A 23,138-nucleotide genomic window follows, 5' to 3' on the forward strand; every position below is an offset into this window, starting at 1 on the left:
ATATATATATATATATATATATATATATATATATATATATATATATATATATATATATAAAATTATACAAACAACATTTTCACTGCCAAATTGATAGAAAGGATAAAATGATAGGCAACTTTCTTATCATTTCATTATTAAATTAAATACATAAGTTCATTCAAGATATAAATTTTTCATATTGCCATGGAAAGCAGCTAATAAATAGACGCATTGAGTTAAAATAGAATGTAGCTGTAATGTTGGAAGAGCTAACGCTGTTGCAGCTTATTCAAATTAACACCTTGATTTCTAGAAAGCTTATATCTTTCATAACGCACGTCGTTTGGATGATATGGTCCCATACGGAACTCTCCATTCCACTTAAATAGAGTGCGTGTATACCTGAAATTAGCTTTTATTTCCTATTTTGTCTTCCAGAAGCCTTACTTTCAAAGATATCATGCCAATAAGGCATTGCACTTTTCAACTTTGCTCTTAGTGTTAAGCTTGGAGCAGCATCTCTTTGAGCTGACCCATCGGATAGAAGAATTTTACATCATCTTGTTTCGCCAATACTTTAATTCGTTCCATAACACAACATCCCGACCATTTCCTTTTTCATTCAATTAAAATTTTCATTTTGAAACTTTGACTGGAAATGGCCCTAGAGAAATAAAATAACTCCATTGGCTACAGATTGAATTCAAAAATCAACGTCTGGAAAGGAACGTGAATGTTTAAATCGATATCACTTATTCTAAATTAGGGACTTACCAATCGGGCCATTCATGCGGTGCGTATCGTCCAACCGTACCGGTCATAATCTTTGTCCTTAGATGGGGTCTAGCGTATTTCTTCAGTGATTCATCATAAACGTATGTTTGTCGTTTTGGGCGGAACACTGTATTGGGTACTGCACCGACTAAGTACATGATACCTGAAATATTATACAAAATGTGTGACAGACAAGGACAACGTGCTTTCTTCATTAATAATTGTGTAAAACAAGTTTCAAATTGGTTGAAATTGCAAATCGATGAAATTACTACTGGAAGATGAGCAGGACCAGTTTTCTGCAGCAGTAGAATAAATTAGGATTGCAATAATCTCTTATTGACGTGGGTACGTGTGTTGTATGGATGCGTGTATGTATGAGTATACATGGATGTATGTATGTATGTATGCATGCATGTATACATGTGTGTGTGTGTGTATGTGTGTGTGGATATGCTTGTGTGTGTATGTGTGTGTGTGTGTATGTATGTGTTTGAGTGCATGCGGAAGGATCGTAGTGATGTGGTGAAACAATGCTGAATTGATGAATGTTTTTAGAGCATAAAGTCAGATGGCATTATTTTCATTATTTGGGATGGTAGTTTGTTGTGTGAATTGGTCGCTCACTAATGAGAGATTTTCAAATATGTTATCATTGTAATTGATTGCATAAATAAAACCACATTCTATCTTACAATTTTCAAATATTTTTCTCTTTTCAAAATATGAAAAGTTGAAAAAATTTCCAAAAAAAGGAAAAGAAAAGGATGAATCGTTGAGTGATAAATAAAAAAATATTTATGACTCATGAATTCATAATTCAACGGTATCTTGGAATCCAGTCGAAGGATCTCAACGTTACAGAAAAGGTTTTGATGGTGAATAAATGATGCAGTTATATTGTGTCAATTTTTCGAATTTAAAGCTTTTGTTTTCAGGGAATTTTTCAGAGAAGTAGAATCGCTTTGAAAACACATTCAAAAAGCTTTCAAGAAAATTTTTGGCTATGCAAATTGTGCTCACATAGCCAAAAACTTTAATAAAATTTTTAATTAAAGATCGGCAAAAATTGAGGCGCATCGCCGTGAAGCAAGAAGCATTTTGCAGTAAGAGAAACTCAAGCAACTGATAAATCATACAAGAATTCAAGTAAAAAAACAAATTCGAAGTTTGTTAAAAGAAGTTTTGATAAATATACCGGAGTTCAAATGCTGCAAAAGTTGCTAAAATATTAACATTCACAGGGTAAAACTTGAGGGATTTTGTTGAAATAATAAGTAAAAGATGAAATAAAATGACCATGTCATATAGAGAAATCACATGCTTGATTTATATCAAACCGGAGAAAATCTTTTCATAGTTTCTTTAGAATTAAAACGCAGATATATGGGAGAACGAATAAACTATCCCATCATGTAAATGTACATTCAGACACTGGTGATTTATTCAGTAATTTTGGAATAATTACAGGTCATGAAACTGATCTGGGTTTCTTTCTAAAAAAAATTAAGTCTTTGGCATGTTTTTATTTCTTGATAAAAAGCAGAAAGACTCACCTAAAATGAAAAGCAGTATGGTGATGTGCAATCGGTTCGAAGACATATCTGTCGACGATCTGTCGGCGTCCGCAGGTCAAGGAGGTTTTGGGTGAGTTTTCTTCCTTCTTTTCACAATTCAATTCTTTTCCGGTTGTAGTTTCTGTGTCAAAGTCAGTTTGCTACCCTTTCAACGCCCTTTTTTATTTCCTTTAGTGTTATATGAATTGCACATACTACTGCTTTCTAATGTGGACGATGCTCGGTGAACAAATAAGGAAAGAAGGGGACAGGTTGATGAGCGAGTAATGAACTAGCCATTAAGTTCCGCATCAAAGTTATGGAATTTAAATTATGGAAAAGTCTAAATCTTGCACGTGCAATTCAAAATTTCTTTGAAAAAAAAAAAGTTATTTTAACCTAAGCTTTTTACATGCTGACGATTAGGTTGATCGTCAAGGTTTGGACATTTGAGGTAATGATCTTATTTAACCAATTATCAAGGGACAAAATATGAAAAGGATATACATTCCGTCAAACTTAGAATTTTTTGGTTTATACAAATTCATCCAAGTATAAGATTTACTTGTACTGAAAGCGGTACATATGCAAAATATTACATTTCCAGTTTCGAAGGAAATCAATTTCTGTGGGGCCTAATTTACTGAAGCTTTGAGGTGAAATTAAATCCCTTATGTTGACGTGTTTTGTGTTTTGTTTGATGCAATGGTGCGAGCTTTTTCGGCACAATGAGGTGGCGACAGTTCGGAATTTTTAACATGATTTCTGAATTCTCGGCTTCAGCATTTTCGGTTTCTGTGCAAAGAAATTATTCCCAGCCATAACAAGATAAAAGAAATTAACCGATAGGTCCAATTAATTAAAATCGGCATTTTCCTGGGATTTTTAATTGATGAGCAAAGTTGCGTTCTCTTCTCTTTAACTGATTCAAAATGGATAGTCTTCTAAAATAAATGAATGCCAGACAAAGATGGCTTTGTGTTTTGAGAAATGTCCGAATTGATGGCTCTACTCGTCTTTGTTATCCCTTCGCAACACATACAAAAAGAAATCCTCACAGTTATATAAGCCATCACTTTTTTATAATTTTTTAATTAATTAATCCCTCGGAACTGTTCCTTACACCCTAAGATCTCATTTGTTTCCATCTATATGATTGCATTTTACCGTTTGCGTTGCATTCATTCATTCATCTATTACTGTGTAGTTTTTATTTTTTCTTTTTAAAGATTCTTTCGAAACCAGTTTTACAAAAGGTGACTTAAATTCAACTTTACAGAGATTTATCGTTAATCAAGGTGTTAATAATTTTCCAACGTATCAAATTTTCCAATGGTGGATCCATTAAAAGTAGCTCAAAGATGGAGCAAGTAGAGGTTTTAAAATCAAAAGGTAGTGATGTATTAATTTGAAATAAAATTTAAAATGTTGCTAAAGATAAGAGTTGCGATCAATGCCATCAAATTTAAAAATAAACGAAAACTAGAAAAAATTTGAATATGGAACGAATTTCGTTTAGGAAAATGTTTCAGCAAAAGAGACAAAATATCCATCAGAATCGAAAATGCAAAGGACGACAACAACGGGAGTGGGGTAATTCGATTATGGAAAACAATCGAATTCTTTTTTGAGGCTGGCGTTTTAGTCCTTCTTTTGCTTTTCTTGAACTGATGGGTGACTTTCATCCCTAATGTGCGCAACTCTACCCAAAAGTGCAATGATATATGCAAATGATACTATCCTTTCTATACAAATGTTGCCATTTTGGAGCACTTCTTTATGTGACAAAGCTTTTTCTACAACAGAAATATTGGGCGTACCACTTACAGTGAACATCGAAAGACGCCACAACCACATCTGTAGCTCTGCAGCAGAAATTCTCCTAATTCAAATGTTTCATGTGCAAATTATATCAGCTTATCGGTTCGCGTATCGTTTTTATTATTTAATCATTTGTATGTTTCAATTTCACCAAGTACTGGACGAATTATATAACTCAAAACTGTTCAGTGTTATTAAGTTATTCAAGCACTGGAGGATTACAACAACTATTTTGTGTTGCGGATATCTTTTCCGCACTATCCAGTTTTCTTCACTGAATAATTACCAATTTTAATTGCTTTTTGAAATGAAAATACTAACCAAACTTTCACTAACATGTCGCAGTTTTGTTTGTTACTAGAAAGTGATTTTTAAATAAAAAAGTTTATTTATCAATAGAAAAACCTTAGGTTGGATGATTTTTTTTAACATTGCTTGTTGTCATCCAGAAAAAACTTAAGTTTCTTCGTTTTAGAAAGTAATTACACTTGATTTGTTTCCATCAGTTATGGTATCGGCCGGGTTCGCAAGTTTTCTAATTTCCTTATGTCTCTTAATTTCCATTTTCAGAATTGTCATAATTCAATTACTGGAAAATCCAAATGAAAAGATTTAACAACTCCCCCTGCCTTTTTGCCATTTGCAATATTCATCTAATAGTAGCAGTAAACTGTAACTGGACTCGGTGCTCTCATTTAGCAGACACTGCTGCAGTAGACTGTTCTGGACAGCGTTTTGACGTAAGTCTCTTTACGTTTTCTTCCTCGCAAAATAATATGTAGCATTACTCTGTAAACTTCAGAAAATGGGAAACAGTAAGATTTGAATCACAAAAGTTATTTGATACAAGTCACAGAATATTTCGTCTGGATTATTCCAGAAGATTGTACACACTGCATGGCTAAAAGCACCTACTTCCGAATTTTATCCAAGCACTATTGGAGGTCAAGTACACCTGCTCAATTTGAGTGGGAACGCTTTCACATCAATCAGTTCCAGTTCTTTCTCATCATTAAGGCATCCAGAAACCCTTGAAATACTGTAAGTTTCAAATTGTTGAATCTTGTTGATCAGAAAAACTCGATCCAGTTTATTTTTTAAAAATTTTTTTAGGGACATATCCCACAATGTACTCATGTTCATATCTCCTGGTGCCTTCAAAACTTTATCAAATCTTAAAATCCTGTAAGTATTTTCGTCAAAACGGTAATTATACAGTTTACTGAGTGGCCACTACTTCATGGGTGTTTTCAAATACTATCCAAATTTTTTTTTAAATATATAAACCACTGTCTTCAAGAAATACGCATATTAGCATATTATGTGTAAATCTTACAGTATGCTGAACAACTACAATAAAGGATAGCACAGTTTTAAGTGCCCATCAAGTTTCATTTTTGATTTTTTTGTACTGTAGTTATAATCTTGGACATTTTGTATTTGCGAGTAGGGCACTCGGAGGGATTACCACTGGTAAAACCGAAACCTGTAGAAGATCACCAATTCATCATTAACCTTAAACTGCCCTCGCATTTATTACAAGATGTTTATTGATGTCTTTCCTGTTTTGCGAGAAAGAATACAAATATTTGGGAAAAATGAAATCGAAAGACACCGTCCTTCATACAATTTAACTTTTTTTGTATTTTTCAGCTTATTAAACAATAATCAGTTGCACGCACTAGATCGTTTGTCATTTGTTGAATTGGAATCCCTAGAAGAGCTGAGTCTAGATTCAAATCCGTTATCTTCATTTCCGGATGGAACTTTTGCATCGCTTAGCAAACTCCGTAGAATAAGTATCATGTCGAATCAGCTATCATGTGATTGTCAAATAGCCGATTTACTTCGCTTTGTTAAGGTTAAGCAAAAGATTTCCTCTCTCATACAGTTTTTTTGAAATGTAATTTAAAAAAAACTGCTTATAACACTAAAATTTTTGGAAATGATTTTTTGAAATCCATCTGGATCACTAACGACAATAAATACTGGTTCGATTTCAGGATCAGCAAGTACAAGTTTCGAATCGGACGGTGTGCATATTTCCTCATTCATTGCGTGGAATGGAAGTTGCAAGGCTGAATGTGAAGACATTGAAAAGAAGTTGTGGGAAAGGTGGTGATTTCTGACCGAAGTTTTTTGGAATTAAAAATAAGCTGTGTCAATGAAATGAAAGGTTTTAGGTGATTTTAATCCGGCTGTGTTCGATTTGGAGCCTAGTTCACGATCATTGATCGTGTATCCGGGTGATGAGAAGAATATCACATGCAAAGTATCAAAATCTAATGACGTACAAATGGAATGGGTAAAAAACAATGTCCCACTGGCTCAATCTTCACGATTATTCACCACACATTACAATGACAGTGAATTTCTGTATGTAATTTATAGCAATGTATGTAATAGATAGTGCTTATTTCCAATTTTAGGAGCAAAATTGCTCTTGCCTGACATTATCCGGTTGTGTCCTTTGATTACTTTGTAAAAGCTTCAATTCTATTTCCACCACCACTTCAGAAGTAGTTCTCATACCCAATATTTAGCAATTCTCGACAGTTTGGAGTTCGCAATTATCCAAAGATTTTTTACATATAAATTTTAGAAAGGCTTAAATAGTATATAGAATAAGTAGTTGTAAAAAATATAGTAATAGTTCTAATAATAAGACTATTCTTGTGATCTGTTAAAGGAACAGTTTAAAAACCGAAACCTCACTTTTAACTAATACTGTTTAACTAATACTACTCTCTAATACTGTTTAATTAATACTGTTTTCAAAATATATCATTTCATTTAGACATTTAAATATTCCTGGAAGTGCAGAAAATCAAAGAAACGTTTGTACAAAATTTTTTGCTTTCTTCAAAGCGGATTTGTTCTAGAACTTTAGATACCTGAAACTCTGTTTGAATCCAGTGACTTGGGAAGACGAAGGTGATTGGACCTGCTATGTGGAACAAGATCGATCGGTGTTGAGGAACACAGTACGTATGACACCAGTTCTGGTGAACACGGTTCACTGTGTCCAGGTGTTTTTACAGTTTTGAGTAATTGGAAAGTACAGTTTTCATGAACTTTAGACTTTTAAACATTCCAGTTTTTAGGAATGGCAAGCGGATGAAAAAGGTGAAATAATTTGGGCATTTTCTAAGCAAGGATTAGTTACGGCGAAATGTCCTAACGGTCCGGCAAATTCCAAAGCATATCGACGATGTAAACACGGTAAATGGGAAACACCAGACACAAGTCAATGTGCCTACACTTCTCCGCTAATTAAATATTTTTTGACACTGTTACAAGATAAACGAACGTCTCAGGTATGCATAATTCTTGTTTAACTTGCAGTTTTAGAGTAATAATACCAACAAAATACTTCAGGAACATTGTTGCAAAGAAATAGGATTTGAATAAATAACCAAAAATGTATTCGTCGATGCTTTAAGAAATTCCTTATTTTAACTTTTCAAAAAGTCTTAATACCCTACAGAAGAACACAGAATTGCTATCCTTTTCAGTATGTGAACGAATTATTTCGAATAAAGAGGCGGCCATTCAAAATGTCTGCTTATGAAACTCGCCTTGTTGGTTGGCTCATAGGTAATGCAACAGGTTTATCCAGTCGACAGATGCTGGCTGCACTGAATTTTGTTTTACAGTCTGAATTTGCCCGCACTGAACTTAACGGTAATAGCTGCTGTTTTGCTCTATGATTAATTTGCAAAAGTTTAAGCTGATCAAGCTAAAGTCCTTTTTTTTGTATTTAAATATAGTGATCCGAAGAAAACGGTATCGGCAAACTAGCCACTTAGGTTTCAAACCAGGAATTTACGAAATGTTTGCAAGCTACTTTTTTTAAAATAGAAATGCAGCCTATTTTCATTGTTTCCAAATATTCCACTATTTTTAAAAAACATAGCACTTAAGAGTTACCGTTCCGACTCTTTCACGTTTGTCAACTTGTACCTTGTATTGTCAACTCATATTCTGTTCGTTTACATTCTTACTGTTACTGCTCGAAAAATCAGTGCAGGGAAATCATGCACTGAAACATAGCCCTGTAAAATTTCAAAACCATCAGACAATTCAAAGTATGGAATGGAAATAACATATGTAGTGTATTAATTACTAAGCTACAGTACACGATTCTCTAACCATGTTATCGGCTGAAAAAAAGAGAACCATTTACTGATGGGAGTAAAATTTTTGAATTTAGCTGTCTTTCTCCGTCGCGTTGTTACAAATTCGGTCCTCTTAAAATGATAAATTATTGGAGGCACTCAAAATTTTTGAGTGCCATGCCTTTCCTCTTCGAAAAGCATATATTATTATCATGCTGTGCATGTCAATTTTCAGTATGATTAAGGTAGTTAGGTCATTTCTTAGATACAAAAATTGCCAAGCTTCTCAACAAAAGTAACATTTTGGCGCAAATCACTACATCTGAGCTCGTTATCAGGAATACAATGAGGAAAACTTGAATCATAAGCAACAACCGTCTTAGCTTTCTTTTCCATCAGGTTTAGATATTTATTAGAAGTTTGATTTCACTATGACCTAAATCGACATTGGGATTCCAAAATTATAATTACTGGTGATAAGTTTAAAAAAACACCCGGTATCAGCATAATTCCATCGGGAATAAAATTCATAAAAGCCTTGCTTGCGAATAATGACCGGAATGAAGTGAGTTGTTGTAAAAGCAGAAAATTTAATTTAAATTAATATTTCACAAGTTCTATGTGATAATATACAAAAATTCTCATATATCTAATAAGACCCAATTTCAACAATGTGGTAACATTACTGAGGAAAAATCTTTCGATGGTCACTATAACATGTGCAAATGTTCATTTTTGAAAAGCAGTTTTGGCCAAGTTACTAGGTTTATAGCAAACCAGAGTAAAAAGTTTTTCTTGATATCTAAAGAACTGTGAGTTCGAAACTGGGTTTCAATGAAAATATATTTGAAAGTGCCTCTAAGATTTTACGAAAGTTTAGGTAAACTGATGCGCCAGTATCTGCAGCATCTACTCCTCGGTGATCAAATTATCCAAGAGGATAATTTAGCAATATGTCAACACTTGTTCGCTAAAGATTACGATGGTACATCAGCTGAAATTATGAAGGGCGGTTTCTTAGCCCTACATGATGGTGCGAAATTTTCATGTCGCGAACAGCAATTCGTTGAGCTGGTACCAGAAACAGGTTAAGATTATCGTTTCACTCAAATTCGACTCAGGTTTGGATTTGGGTTTGGATTTGAATTAGAATTTAAAGTACTAATTTATAGGTGGAGCATCACTTCGCATTCCTCGTCACACAATTGATCAATTTCCATCACTCACCATTGTTCGAGTATTATGGTTATCCAATTCGAAGATTTTTAAAAGTAGACATACCTCAGATGGGAGATGGACCGTTATGAGTGAAGTTTATGGTGTTGCGATCAAACATATTCCTCTCAGGTCATCAAAATCAGACAGCATTCCTGAGGAGGTTATGCAGTTTACATCAAAAAAAATCCATTCCATAGAGATTTATTGTGATTCGTCGTTCAAACTTCAGTGTTTTATAAATTTTATAATATACTTTGTAGTTGTGTGAGTTTTGTTATTTCTGTTTTCAGATGACAGGGATCGGAAAAAATGCTGATTTTTATGGATTTCTAATCAGTTATCAGATAAATAAGACAGTAGATCAGGTATGTTCTACCCTTCCAATAAAATGTTAAAAATATTCATAGAATACTATGGAAATATTAAAAGATATGAGTGGTGAAATATCATCTTTGAGATGAGGGTTTATCTAAGGAATTTATTACAGAAATGAGAACACTGTTAATGTTCAAACTTGACAAAAACTTTTGACACATAACATTCCATGAAATGCACATCGATGAAGAAAATGTTATCACCAGTAATACAAATAACGACGAGACTGACACCATCTTCTGAGTGATAGACCGATTTAGTAATGGTAGGGTACGCAAAATAAGTGTGAAATGCCTTTCCCGGTATTTCTTGAATGCTGTTTTGGTCTATATTTGGGAGTTGTCATGGAAAATGAAATGAGGAGGGTCATAGTTGTAACTATCTACAGAATGAATTATTCATGCATGTCTGGTTATAAGAAGAACGAACTATAACTTCTCGGATTTTTGATCGTCATAACTGCAATATCTCAATATTCGATTGCATACTACGTTTCAGATTCAACTTGGTGTATGGGATGATGACGAGGGATGGAAACTAACCAAAGAGACAAATTGTTTATTGCGGAGAGTGGGACCAAACAATATTCTTTTTACTTGCTCTCGAATGTTTTTTACCAAGAATGTAGACGAAGACATCAAATATTTTGCAGCCATGCAGAATACGTCTTATGAAGAATTGTAAGGTTCATCGATGTTTGTTGTAGTAAGCTTCTTTCCAATAAATCTGCTTTAATCATCGAGCTTAGGATCCATTCTTAAGCCAATAAACAAATGATGGTGATAACACTAGAAGAGTATGTGCATGTTTGTATCTAGTATTAGATCGAGAAATAACCCAGTCACTTTGAGGTGCACTTGACGTAGGAAAGCACGCAGATATGTGCAAATTTTAGAAATGTAACTTAAGTGCTTCTAGTTATATGGCAACAATTTTTGATGAACCAGTGCGACACATTTTCTTGAAAAATATTACAGTCTTTGAAAAGGAATAATTTATTGTTTGCTTAGTATTTTCATTTTCAAAGATTTGGAAGAGAACTGAAGTACTGTTATAATGATATAGATTCTGAAATAACTGCATTTGTATTATTAAATTATCATTCAAAATTAAAAATGCGAAAGTCAACTTATTTTTAGGATCACCTCAGCGAGAAAGTCAGTAAAATTAACGTGGTATATATGTGCATCATCCGGTTTCCTGGCTTCAGTAATGTTTTTAACGGTCACTATCAATCTATACTTATTCCGGTGTCTATTTTTACTAATGTTGTTTGCTTTTATTGCTTTCTTAATAGTGATTATTCTTGTTCTAAAGATTAAACTTAAATTTAATTTCTAGTCCTGAGACTATTTTCAAATAAAGTTCAGCGTATCCAGCTATCGTTCACAAAGGAGTCAGCAAGTGATTGTTAATATGTGCGCTTGTATATTTGTACTGTGCGCTTTCTATTCGTTTGCCCACAACGGAATTTTTGATCCAGAGGCATGTCGAGCAGTTACCGTCGCTCAACATTTTTTCTTTCTTGCTATTTACTTCTGGATTATGCAAGCTTTTAGGTATGCAATAATTACCAATTGAACAAAAGTTTTTGATAATGAGTCTTAGACATATTTCGATTGTAGCTATCGAATAATTAAAGATTGAATGAAATTTAAATTTTAGATTGTTGCAAGGGGAATTTAGCAAGATTGTACGAGATTATAGTCAAGGCAAAGATGGTGAGAAAGTACACGCAGAAGTTGAAGAGGTGAAGATATTTAGGATGTTTTCTTTGCAGAATTAATTAATGGAGATAATGATTTTTAGTATTTTTGGAATTAAGACGCCCAATTCATAGAAAAGTGATTGTTGTAGGTGCCACTATATGGAACAATTATGGAGATGTACTTCATCGCTTATGGTATCCCGCTGATTGCCACGTCAACTGTGTTAGCTACTGATACTTTATCACACGAAAGTTCACTAAAATTGTGAGGTTCAATCAAAGTATTACGAAAAATTAATTTTTGAAATTTCCACTTTTTTGATTCATCAGATTGAATTTCGAAAATGATTGGGGATTAGGGATTTTATTAAGCTCGGCTTAATTTTTCATTAAAAATTAACTAAAATTTAAGTCTAAAACCATGAAATTTATTTCAAATTTACAGCTGCTTTCCTTCGTCAATGATGCATATTAAAATATTTGCGTACGCCGTTTATGCACCCCTGCTTACTTGTACCGTCCTTACATTGGGAATGATTGTCATCATCTTACGTCTGCTTATCACAATTAGGCATTTATCTGTTAAACCTATATCTCAACGTTAGTTTTCCAACGATACAGTTCAATTACTAACAAAGTTTATAAACTCCTTATACTTGAACTGTGATATCCTTTATAGCACATGTAGCATTTATGTACAGTGCTCTTGCAAGTTAAACTTTCTTTCAAATATTAATTATTGCTGCAAATCATAAAAACATAATTTACTTTTCCTAGTGCTGAAAGCAAATTTTTTTTTTTTACTTTTCAATCTTCATGATTTTGTTCATTTATTATTCGATCGATTAGAAGAACTATCAGAACCATCCTTCACCAGTGTTGTCCTTTTGCTGCTGGACCACAACAGCACGTTAGAAACGATCGTCACTAGGCTTTCTTAAAAAGGAATCGTGTCATCCTTTCGTAACAACCAATCGTTGGTTCAGATCCCTTTGGGAGTTCGTCTGATGTGTTGATAAAGAAAAGAAGAAAAGTGTCATCATTTACAGAATAAGCTGCAAAAGATGAGAGAACTGGTGATGCTATTTCTGTGTTATGTTTTTAAAATTAAACAGCCTTAAAGAATCATTTCAGAATATGTAGACAACAAAAGTCCTGAAGAAAACACCACACAAGCTCGGGATGAGATTACATCTGCTGAATTCAGCAAGAGGGCAAACGCAGCAAAAACCCAATTTTTGTAAGGATATTTGCTTTTAGATTATCCAGGATGGCGTAATGTAAGGATTTTAAAACGTTAAAGTATGCATTCTCCGTTTCCTACTTGTCGCTTCATCTCAAAGAATTGAGTTTAAATTCTGATTGTTAAAATTGATTTAGTTATAAAATTATTTCTGGAGGAAAAATCTTGGTCAAATATTTTCCTATATATTAAATTGGAACTTGGTAATCCCTTTGAAATCCAGAAAATAATGAATGTGTTAACAGCAGCAGTGTATTTCAGATGGTTACTACTAATAGCAGTACTGTATTCACTAGACTGCTATGTGGCAGCCACTCATATTAATCAATTAAATGACTCGGGGCTTTCGGTAACATCCAACTCTTACTTCAATGCACTATTCAACATCTTACTCGCTCTTGCCATTTTTTATCCATTCATGCTTGAATCGATATGTATGATAGTGCTTAAAGTGAGTTGTTATCTCATAATGGCTATATGGTATTTATAGTTAATTTGCTGAGATCTAGTAACCGAGTGGGTGGGAGGCAAAAGTCACGAACATAAATCCATGATTATAAATGAGTTTTATGATAATAATATTGAATAACTTGCAAATCAGATTTAAAGCTCCAAGCATCTTTTAGAGTCGTGATTCAAGCTGTTCCGCATGCGTTACAAAGCCGTTCGTTAGTGCGCCGTACAACAACGAAGAACGTATTGTGCCGCTGGTACAAAGAGGGTCGATCGCCGGATGTTTTGTTGAAGGAGGAGAGTGGGTGTGAACAAATTTCTCCCGAAAATATCAGTGATTTCTAATCCAGTTTCAAATTTGCTTGTTGTGGCGCTCCTTCATGTGTTGTTGATATTATTATAACATATTTCAGAAAAAAACAAAAAACAGAGGAAAACGATACGTCTCTCCTAAAAAAACGTCTCTCCTACTGATGCACGTTGCAGATGCACGTTATCATAGCTCAGTAGTTTCAAGTTTTGAACATATTTTGATAAGGGTAAATAAATGTATATTAAAATGGCAGTTTATAGTGATTAGTTTTTCAGCCGTGAGCCATCATTATGACAGTATTCAAGCTCGTCCGAATCATCCCAAACAACTTGAATAACAAGCTAGGAGATACTCCATACATAAAAAATTCACATTTATAAACTTCTCTTATATCAAAATGAAATGAATGATGAGTTAATATGACTGGATTCTGGAGATAGTAACTGGATTCTAGATAATGTGGATAATATTGGCTTCTGGAGATCCTAGCAGAGACAGATTTTATTTTTCTCTTTATTTGTCGCAGAGATCATCTATCGTGGAGGTTGCACACTTGTAATAATATTATTTCGATCTGTCAGGGATTTCTGGAATATTCAGCAATTCTAAGAATTTGTTAAAGTTAATCGACTATATATTGGGAAATACTTTGTTAATAAAAAGATTGAAAGCAGGAGCATATCAGATTAGTTTTTGAGATGTGCCATTGTGAAAGTTGCGAAGGTACCTACCTATAAACTTGTTTACTGTTGTTAATTTTGAGATTAGCCATGAATTTTCTCTATGAGTCTCAAGTGAATGGAAAACTTCCCGTTTTCGTGCCCTTTCAAAATTTGTTAGAACTTATCTATTTAAAGTAAACAACTTGCAAGCACAGTTCTTATTTGCAATATAAAGAATATAAGTACACTAAGGTACACACTGAAGCGCATTTTTTAATGTTGGTTCAATTGTGGCCTGGGAATTTTCAAACAAAAGACATCCAAAATGAATTCAGATTGTCAGACATTTAATCCTTTTATTTGCCGATAATTTCAACAATTCGACTGACTGTTTGCTAACTAAATTGCCGAAGATGAGCTTGGAGTCAACTTGAGTTTAACCGGTAAGCAGACTGACATTTTCGTTTGATTTGAGTTCTTTTTTTGACATCCATACTGAGCTTGAAGAATAGTTAGTGATGCTTTGCTGGGAAGAGAGTTACTCCCTCTAACTTCGGTTATAACCTGAAGTTTTAGAGAAAACTCTTTGGACCACTTCTTAAACTAGTTTTTATCATTAACAAAGATGATGATAAAGTTCGAGGTGCCACTCATTTCACATTTCAGCAGTTGAGGCACGTTGCAGTGCACTATGAAAATTCGTGCTAGCGTGAGTGAAAGAATTTGATACGATTGAAAGATAAAAGTGTATGGACAAGCACTTACAAACGAAATAATTTCAAGTTGGAATTTCCTTCTGCAGTCATGTGAATAACAGTAACCATACAGACGTCATCAAGGAAGGGTAGCTGACGACGGAGTGCTAATGTAGTGGAAAATTGAAATATTGCAGTGGGAGAGAAAATTCTCGACAAAACCCCTTAAGCCTTTTCTCCTCTCTAACAAGAGCTTGGTTTCAACCTGTTTTTAATAGCCTTTTTCTGAAAGCCAGTTTCGTGGAAGTACATGATAAGTACATAGACACACACATCCACAGAGATACATTAATTATAGCAGCTCAGTTTCATTTGCCTCCTTTTTTCTGCGCCTCTTTGTCACCTCATTGCTCATCCAACAGGGAACGATGCAAACTCGGATGAGCGTGAAATATGGGAATGATGAGAGGAAAAATTTAGTCAACTAATTTCATGGATCTCGAGCGATCTAGATGGAGTACATGAATCTCTGACATTATAACTTCAACAGTAGAATACGCCGATTACTTATAGCTACTGTAAGTTTTCAGGAGATAGTTAAAGGATATGATGATACTGATAGGATGATAATATGATCATGTCCTATTCGTCATACTCCTTTTATGATGAAATGATAATGTTCATGCTTTGCTAAAGTAACCTTGGCTAATCTCAAAGGTAATCATCCATAGGAGGAAAAAATCATTTCTTGTTTCTTTAACACTTAACTGTTAAAAATGATACATCGACAACCGCGCAAATGACAGCTTATCCTTATCTTATTTCTTTTGTAAGGATTGAATGAAATTCTTCGATTAATTTCAAGAAGCCTCGCACTGTTTGAACCGGTTTTCTCTTTCTTTTTTTGACTCAAAAAACAGCAACCCGTGTGAGGCGCAATTGATGGGTTCGAACTGGCTTCCTCACCATAAAATAAAGCGATTTTGCAACATCGTTTGTTTCACTGTTAAGTTTTAAATGCGAAGTCTTATTTTCATAAACATTAGTCGTCTAAATTTTGGGCAGTCCAACATTACCAACAGTTTTTTTTTCCATTGAAATTCGCGGCTTTCGATGGAGAGTTCCAAAACTAATCAGGGATAACCGCAAGATGGATGAGAAATATCGCTGTAGCAAAAAAGAGTGAGTCATCAGAATTGCAAAAGCGTAACATGGAAATGAATACCCTGACTTTTAGAACTGAGAAGATAATTCCCAAATAATATAAAAAATTGCACGGTCTTATGCAACTTTGTCATTTGAATAACTCTAAAACAATATACTATTAATCAACTTTATTAAGCGCTTACATTTGTGCGTTTTGGACCTGATGATCTGTCCAATTAACTCAACGCATGCTTCTTTTCCGATCCAGTCTGACCCGTTAATCCCGCATCATCAATTCATCATGATAAACTCGTTGTTGGCATCATTTAGGTGGTACGGATTGCTCTTCCTATCGATAGACGAGTGATAGATTTTTTCCTGGCTGTCGTTCTCTGAGCCACAATGCGCTGTTTTTATGCGAGAAAGAATAGCACTCTCGGCATTCTTTAGACAATTGAAAGAAATTCGATTCTTTTGCTCCCTTGTTCGACAATAATGCACCTCTTTTTACTCGATACTATTCTTTGCTCCCTTGCTGAACGGTTCCCGTGTTACTGATCAGCGCCATCGCTCTTACTATCTCCTATCGGGAATCATCCATCTCTTCACTTTTTTCAGTAAAGGACGTCTCTGTAAAAACACACACATACACATATATATACACACATATATACATATATACACATATATATATGTATATGTATATATATGCACACATACACATATGACATTCATCTTCCTCTTGGACTTGATTCCTTGCATATTCTCTCCCCTCTCATGGGAAGGGAGGGAGGAATATGTAAAGAGTCGAGAGAATCGTTAGGAAATTCATTCCCCAATCCGGTCAGTCCACTCATTCGCTTCTTTTCTTTCGTTCGCCGAGAAAGTGCATATTTTTTGCAACGAATTTTCCTTTGCAGCGACGAACTATTGGATGAATAAGCGGACGGTTGCAAAGGAACGTTATAAACAGCCTTAAGTTGGGTTTTGTATGGATTAAGGAATTTATGTGTGCCTTTATGCCACGTATAAAATGTGCCTTTATGGCACACTCACATGCACACGCGCGCACACACATACACACATACACATACACACATCCAGACATCAGGTAGAAGCAGTCATTGGTTATGCGCAAGTTGGAAGTAGTATAATTATTTAAACCATCGAATAAGCACTAAAAAAAGTATGACTTGAAATATACTTAGGAAGGTGTTTTGAGTCTTATCGATATAAGACTATTTCGAGAAGTACCGCACTTTATGAATGTGTAAGCAACTTAGAGGTCAATTGTGGTATCCCGACTTGCAACGTTTTGTAAAGTCTACGTTATAACGGAGATCCGAGGACGGGTTGTTGAGAAAGCATGCGTTATCGTGCTATGTTTGTGCATATTTTGCAGACAAACACTGCTGGAGATGGTAAGTCAAGTGGGACACTCGGAATGCTGAACACTTAGGAGATAAACAATGGGAACTGAGGGCTTATGTCTACATCAACTGAAGCGAAACTTTTGGGAGTGTAACACCCAATGCATATCAACCTATAAACATTTCCTCCTTCAGTGAACGAAACCACCCACAAGCCTACAGCTGCAGCTCCCCCGCCCTTCCGCTCCTTCCTTTAGAACTATAATAACAACACCGCGAACTTCAAGCTCTCTTAAAAGCTTAAAATGGACTGTGGTTCCCTGAATCAATGGTCTTTAAGGACTTTCAAATGGAATCAAATGGAACAATACAGTTTTGGCACAGCAAAATGATAGAGGCTGCTCGAATGACATCGATTGCAAAAAGGCTCATAGAAAAGTTTAATGCAAAGCAAGGGCTCATTTCTTTATGTTTTGAATTGGAACAAAATCCTCGTGATTCCAACCATTAAACCTCACTTCCACTTAAATTCAGGATTGACAACATATCATGGTCGGAAGCACCGTTGCTGAAGACCCAGTGTTCAGTGCTCTTTTTTCCAGGTCGAATCATAATTGTAATTCAGTAAGCTGAGAGTTTCCTGTACGGCATAAGTAGATTACATAATAATACCTCCACACGCAAGACTGCTACAAAATTGGGTGCACTGTCCCCAGAAAAAAAGGAAGGAGACAGTTGAACATGCTGAAATGTTCGTAGACGCCTCTCTTGGCATCCGTTTGTGTTTGTCAGTCTTAGTGATCGTTGTTTAGCCGTTCTCGTCCCCAAACCGACAGAATCTCGCTCCACCATTTTTCCATTGAAGGGGACAAATCAACTCATTGCACATTCCTGTGTGTTTTCCTCGCAGAGTTATCACCAAAAAGACAAAAAACTGCCGTAGTTCTTTTTTGAGGGCAACAAATTGCGAGGCAAATATTATTCACTAATTACATCCTCTTGCTACCACTCATCTACAGAAAGAATCACTATTGTATTACACACCAAATTACGTACAACAATAAACACCATGCCAATATCTCATAGCCCTCACAGTCATCTCAGAAACTCATCCTTTTTTTTCACGGATCTTCGAGCTACTCTATGTCACCTAAAACATCGCAAAGACACCATCAAAACAGCGTAAATACCGCAACATACACCTTTTCAATTATTCTAAAATTTTTTTTCCTTATTTTGTCCACGACCAGTTCCCATGAACTTAATTTGCTGTATGAATAGTGCGGGAATTTCATCATCGATGCGTTTATTTGATTAGTGAGTTCCAATACAAATGGCTCCAATGAAAAGTTGAGAAATAAGGAAAATCTAAACCCTCTTTCCAATGATTAACACACAAAATGCCCGATAAAAGCTGCAAGCTAAAGAATAACAAACGTAATCAGAATACTAGTAGCAAGGTTTTCCAACTAACAACGCAGAAAACAGTGGTACTCAATGTCCCTCAAGATACCAGTAAGATTTAAGCCCGTTCCAGATACAGCGATTACCAACTCAGCAGATTCTTTCACTGAAGTTGCAGCTAAATCGTATACAACTGAAACAGTATTGAATTCTGAAAGAAACGAAGATTCTACAAATATAAATAAACACTCAGATGTAAATGAAATGAATTAATGAAGCAAGAAACTTCACAAAGAGTCCCAAAAACGACGAAGAACCGAATATTTCACCATTTTGAAAATTAGAGGAAAATGCTTGGGCATTTTTATCAAGTACACCGGAAAAAACCGCCGCAACACAGAATGCAAAATTAGAACAAAAACCAAACTGTAAGAAAAGATAAGCTGCCAAGCCTAAAATGAAATACTTTGGTTAGATTTAATGAAAGTTTTATTAGTTGTATAAGGATGCCCACCAATACCTCATCAAAAAAAGTCCTAAATTTTCTAAATTTCCAAACTACTCCACAAAGTTCGATGAAAGTTAAAACTAGAAAAAAAAAGAACTAAATCAAGTTTACAAAAAGCACCGTATCACAAATCGAAAGACTCAGTATTTGAATGACCCAAGATAAAACAACAAAACAGTGAAGTCAGTAATTTCCTTCAAAAACACGGTGCATAATGTTCAAGAGATGATCTGCTTACTTCCCAGGGAAATATTTTGCAACTGATAACAGAAAGCATGATTAACATTATGCGTCATATCAACTTCTAAGGCACAGAGAGACCACATTACTTCGCATGACATCATACGAAATCAACATTGAATTTGAAAGCACATTCGAAAAAATATTGAATTAATTAAAGTGAGCATGTCGACAAGACATGAGCCGTAGAAGAGATCCTGTTTGGGCTTGGCAGTAAACTGACCAGATCACTTAGTATTCAGTAGCGAAGTGCTGTAAATCAACAAGAGTCGTTAAAAAATAGTCCATCAACTACCGGATCAATATTCATTGAAAGGTCACGACATAACTGCATCATGCCACACAATGCCGCACCCATTTTCTGAAAGCTATTCCTTTAAAAAACTTTTTAAGTTTGACATATATTTCCAAACTTGTTTTGGTCTGAGCAATGGTAAAACTTCAAATTCTTAAAACTACAAATCAATAATTACGATAAAAATGAAATCTTATGGGAAAATACTCACGGAAAGACCAGCAATCAAAAGCAAAAGGTTGCCAAAGCGAGAGGTCGCCTCAGCTGGTGAAAGACGACTACTGAGATGAGCATAAAGTGCATTCTGGACAGAACCACGAGCTACAGCCAATAAGGATGCAGAATGAGGCGTAAGATTTGCAGCACTCGGATCCAGTGCAATTATCGCTTTCAGTGCAACCATTTCAATTTCGGTAAATCCCAAACGTCGCATTGGACTCAAAACAACATCCAGAATGTTTTTCTTTACAATCCTACAACATTTCATTATTTTGGACTTCACAAAACATCAGAATTCAAAATCAAGTACAAAATTGAATACATCTGGACATCACACATATCTCTGAGCTTTACTTCCTCATTTTTGAGATACTGTTACATCTACTAAAAGGAGATAAATTAATGGGTTTTCGGATCCAAGTAGCGGCTGTGGAATACAGTAAAAACGAACTCAATTCGGGATTCCAACAATATGATTTGTTTGTCTTCACACTGTTCAATGATAATAACAGGTTTTTCACGATGGAAATAATGCCCACTAGGTAGTAAAATTGTACTGCTGACCATCTCAGTATTACGCACAGTGTGGTATGCAACAACAAGAAGCGCAAATTGTGACACACAGTTATGAATTATCGATATCTGCAAAGGTCGAATTACGAAATGTTTCTCCAAATCTGAGTAATACAAGATCAAAAGTTAACTTTTAAAAAACTACTGAAATACTCTGGAAGAGTAATAAAAAGTGACTCCGATTAATGGTATGTTATTAAACACCGAATTAAACTTCCCGGTAACAAGTATTTCATTCTTATCCTTTAACGCAGAATGATCTTCCCGCTCTCCTCTAATAATGTGTCAAACTTCATTCTATGTGCTGCTTTTTGAAAATTTATGAAGAGGAAAAACCTTTTCACTAGGTGTGAGATCGGCGATTGGCTTAAGTGTATTGGCATAATCAAAAAGCAATACAATGAGACGCCTCAGATTTTCAAAATATTCTTTGCAGCCAGCAAGACCCAAAGACCCATCGAATATCAGCTAAAAAAAAACCTACAATCTTTTACGGCGGAATAAATTTCTGACGATGAGGAAAAGTGAATTCATAATAACCAAAGAATGCCTTTTGAGATAATGTATTTTAAAAAAAGAATAGAATCACGGCCAGTAACTAGTTCATTATACGAAAATATCCTGAAAAAATCGAGTGAATGTATTACACGGAAAGGAACAAGTAATTATCCTACAAAAATACAAACGATAAAACTTAGGAGAATATAATTCGTAATTCCATATCTAGATTTAAGAGAAAACGAAAAATAAGAAAAAAATACAAGAGAAAGGAAAAGAAACAAAAGTATTCCAAAATTACTTACCGGAGATCGTGAAACGATGAGTGAAGGACGCAAAACAGCATCAATGAGGGTGATGGAAGTCTTTGTTATAACTGGATGAGCGTCACGAAGCTGATTGCATATATGCTCGATTTCACAAAGTGTTGCCAAGACAGACTCATCGCCAACGGGTACAGAACATTTTGGATGACCTGAGGCGCTATTCATGCAAAAGGATACGGTGCAAGTTCGAGCATCATCACTCACAACGTTGTCTTTTTCGGATGTAACGCATGGCAATTCCCCGCATATAGAATTTGCTGACATCTTGGTGGTACCGTTTTCACAGCCACCTCTGCGTGGATTTTTCTGTCTGCCAGTTTTATCACGATCGGGACGAATTGCTGAAATTTTGTCCACCGTCTTTTACACAAAGCGAAACATCTAACCTGTGCAAATGTATGATTTATAATAAAATGACTGCTTTTACTTAAATTTATACAAAGAAAAAACGATTTCAGTTACATTCAAACTGGTAAGGGTTGTATATAGATACTGAGACAGACAGATAAAGAGGGGGGGATAATAGATAAATAGTAACACATCGATGTGCATATGCTATTTTTAAAAATGTGTGGTCTTAATGAAAGTGTGAACCGTTAGAAAAGACGGATATGGGGAGCCCACATAAGAAAACAAAAACGAAGTGAAAAAAGATTAACAAAAGTAGTTCATGAAGTTCTCGAAAAGATGTAAAGTGAAAGAGATACAGATAGCAGGAGCACAGCTCCCACGTAATCAACGCAATGGACTTTCTGGTCAAAGGTTAGACCATAAACTTCATTGTGAACAATGAAGTGCATTTTTCTGTCTTCGCGATAAAGAATTAAGAGAAAGATCCAAAGTCAAACGATGTCACTCACCGTCAGGTTCCATTCCTACCTGAAGGCACTTCTGGAAACGGCAAGATCGACAAACGTTACGACCAGCTGGAATTGTATTTCTGTTTAACAGCAGAAACCTGCTAGTTAGACTTCCGACTCATGAACTTAACAGACTTAGTCCCTTTATTCTTCAAGAAGTACAACAAAATACAGAAAACTGGCAGGAGGAATCCAAAATAACTATAAGATGGGCAATAACTACAAACGAACAGTCACAAAACTCTCAAACACCCCACAAATTTAAAATGAATCCGTCTTTTTTTTCGAGGCATCAGACGACGACATGATAAAAAAAAGCTCAGTGAAAGTGACCTCAGTTCATCAGAACTTCCTCCTTTCCAGAGCAAGGTCGGCAAAACGTGAAGTCAACGACTAATAACGATGTCCACATTTCGCAGTTCTGTCTCATAACATACAAAATGAATGAGTAAGTGGTAGACGAGGCCCATTCAGCCCGTTACTCAAGTATTCCATCCTAATCCTCCCTCCCGACTTTTAAATCAAGAGAAAATCTTGTGAATTGTAGACAAATTACAGTTCGATACTAAATTAGCTACTCACCTTTATCAATTCTACACTTCTGTTCATAACGACACACGTAATTTTTCCCAGCACGAACCTACAAGGCATTACTGATATTAATGATTATAAACCATATCTTTTAAATAAGCAGGAAGTACTCAAGTAAAGACGGTAAGTGTTACAGGGTGAGTTAGCTGGTGAATTTATCCTCATTCAGTTTCATAACTGAAAAAAAAAA

General features: G+C 35.1%; 5 protein-coding genes across 6 annotated transcripts in view; 3 read left to right on the plus strand and 2 right to left on the minus strand.

Annotated features, from left to right (window-relative positions):
• Positions 1 to 193: 193 nt before the first annotated feature.
• Positions 194 to 914, minus strand: LOAG_04701 (hypothetical protein; the record flags this gene model as incomplete). The annotated part of the gene is made up of 2 exons (XM_003140238.2): positions 194 to 384; positions 757 to 914. 2 exons carry the CDS (start codon positions 912 to 914, stop codon positions 252 to 254), a joined length of 291 nt encoding a protein of 96 aa, XP_003140286.1. The 3' UTR covers positions 194 to 251.
• A 3,821-nt stretch (positions 915 to 4,735) lies between these two features.
• Positions 4,736 to 7,843, plus strand: LOAG_04702 (hypothetical protein; the record flags this gene model as incomplete). Its single annotated transcript, XM_003140239.1, has 9 exons — positions 4,736 to 4,873; positions 5,014 to 5,174; positions 5,247 to 5,318; positions 5,787 to 5,994; positions 6,137 to 6,251; positions 6,317 to 6,509; positions 7,024 to 7,162; positions 7,238 to 7,450; positions 7,649 to 7,843. The coding sequence occupies 9 exons, from the start codon at positions 4,736 to 4,738 to the stop codon at positions 7,841 to 7,843; spliced, it is 1,434 nt and encodes a 477-aa protein (XP_003140287.1).
• Positions 7,844 to 9,139: 1,296 nt separating this feature from the next.
• On the plus strand, positions 9,140 to 10,528 carry LOAG_04703 (hypothetical protein; the record flags this gene model as incomplete). The annotated part of the gene is made up of 4 exons (XM_003140240.1): positions 9,140 to 9,338; positions 9,424 to 9,629; positions 9,760 to 9,834; positions 10,343 to 10,528. The coding sequence occupies 4 exons, from the start codon at positions 9,140 to 9,142 to the stop codon at positions 10,526 to 10,528; spliced, it is 666 nt and encodes a 221-aa protein (XP_003140288.1).
• A 732-nt stretch (positions 10,529 to 11,260) lies between these two features.
• LOAG_04704 (hypothetical protein) lies at positions 11,261 to 13,559 on the plus strand (the record flags this gene model as incomplete). Its single annotated transcript, XM_003140241.1, has 7 exons — positions 11,261 to 11,403; positions 11,510 to 11,594; positions 11,702 to 11,817; positions 11,998 to 12,152; positions 12,687 to 12,792; positions 13,057 to 13,246; positions 13,422 to 13,559. The coding sequence occupies 7 exons, from the start codon at positions 11,261 to 11,263 to the stop codon at positions 13,557 to 13,559; spliced, it is 933 nt and encodes a 310-aa protein (XP_003140289.1).
• Positions 13,560 to 19,462: 5,903 nt separating this feature from the next.
• Positions 19,463 to 23,138, minus strand: part of LOAG_18352 — a gene marked incomplete at its 3' end in the record, with an annotated part of 6,498 nt that continues 2,822 nt past the window's right edge. The window contains exons 3-8 of one of the 2 annotated variants that reach the window (XM_020451014.1): positions 22,358 to 22,423; positions 21,477 to 21,838; positions 21,010 to 21,141; positions 20,552 to 20,742; positions 20,093 to 20,354; positions 19,463 to 19,947 (exon numbers count right to left, since the gene is read on the minus strand). In XM_020451014.1, the coding sequence (XP_020305245.1) occupies positions 19,846 to 19,947; positions 20,093 to 20,354; positions 20,552 to 20,742; positions 21,010 to 21,141; positions 21,477 to 21,838; positions 22,358 to 22,370 (1,062 nt within the window). In that variant the 5' untranslated portion in view covers positions 22,371 to 22,423. The remainder of the gene's footprint in view (positions 19,948 to 20,092; positions 20,355 to 20,551; positions 20,743 to 21,009; positions 21,142 to 21,476; positions 21,839 to 22,357; positions 22,424 to 23,138) is intronic. The other variant, XM_020451013.1, reaches the window with a different exon arrangement.

The sequence above is a fragment of the Loa loa genome, assembly GCF_000183805.2.
Source record: "Loa loa unplaced genomic scaffold supercont3.271, whole genome shotgun sequence".
In the NCBI taxonomy this organism is placed as follows: domain Eukaryota; kingdom Metazoa; phylum Nematoda; class Chromadorea; order Rhabditida; family Onchocercidae; genus Loa; species Loa loa.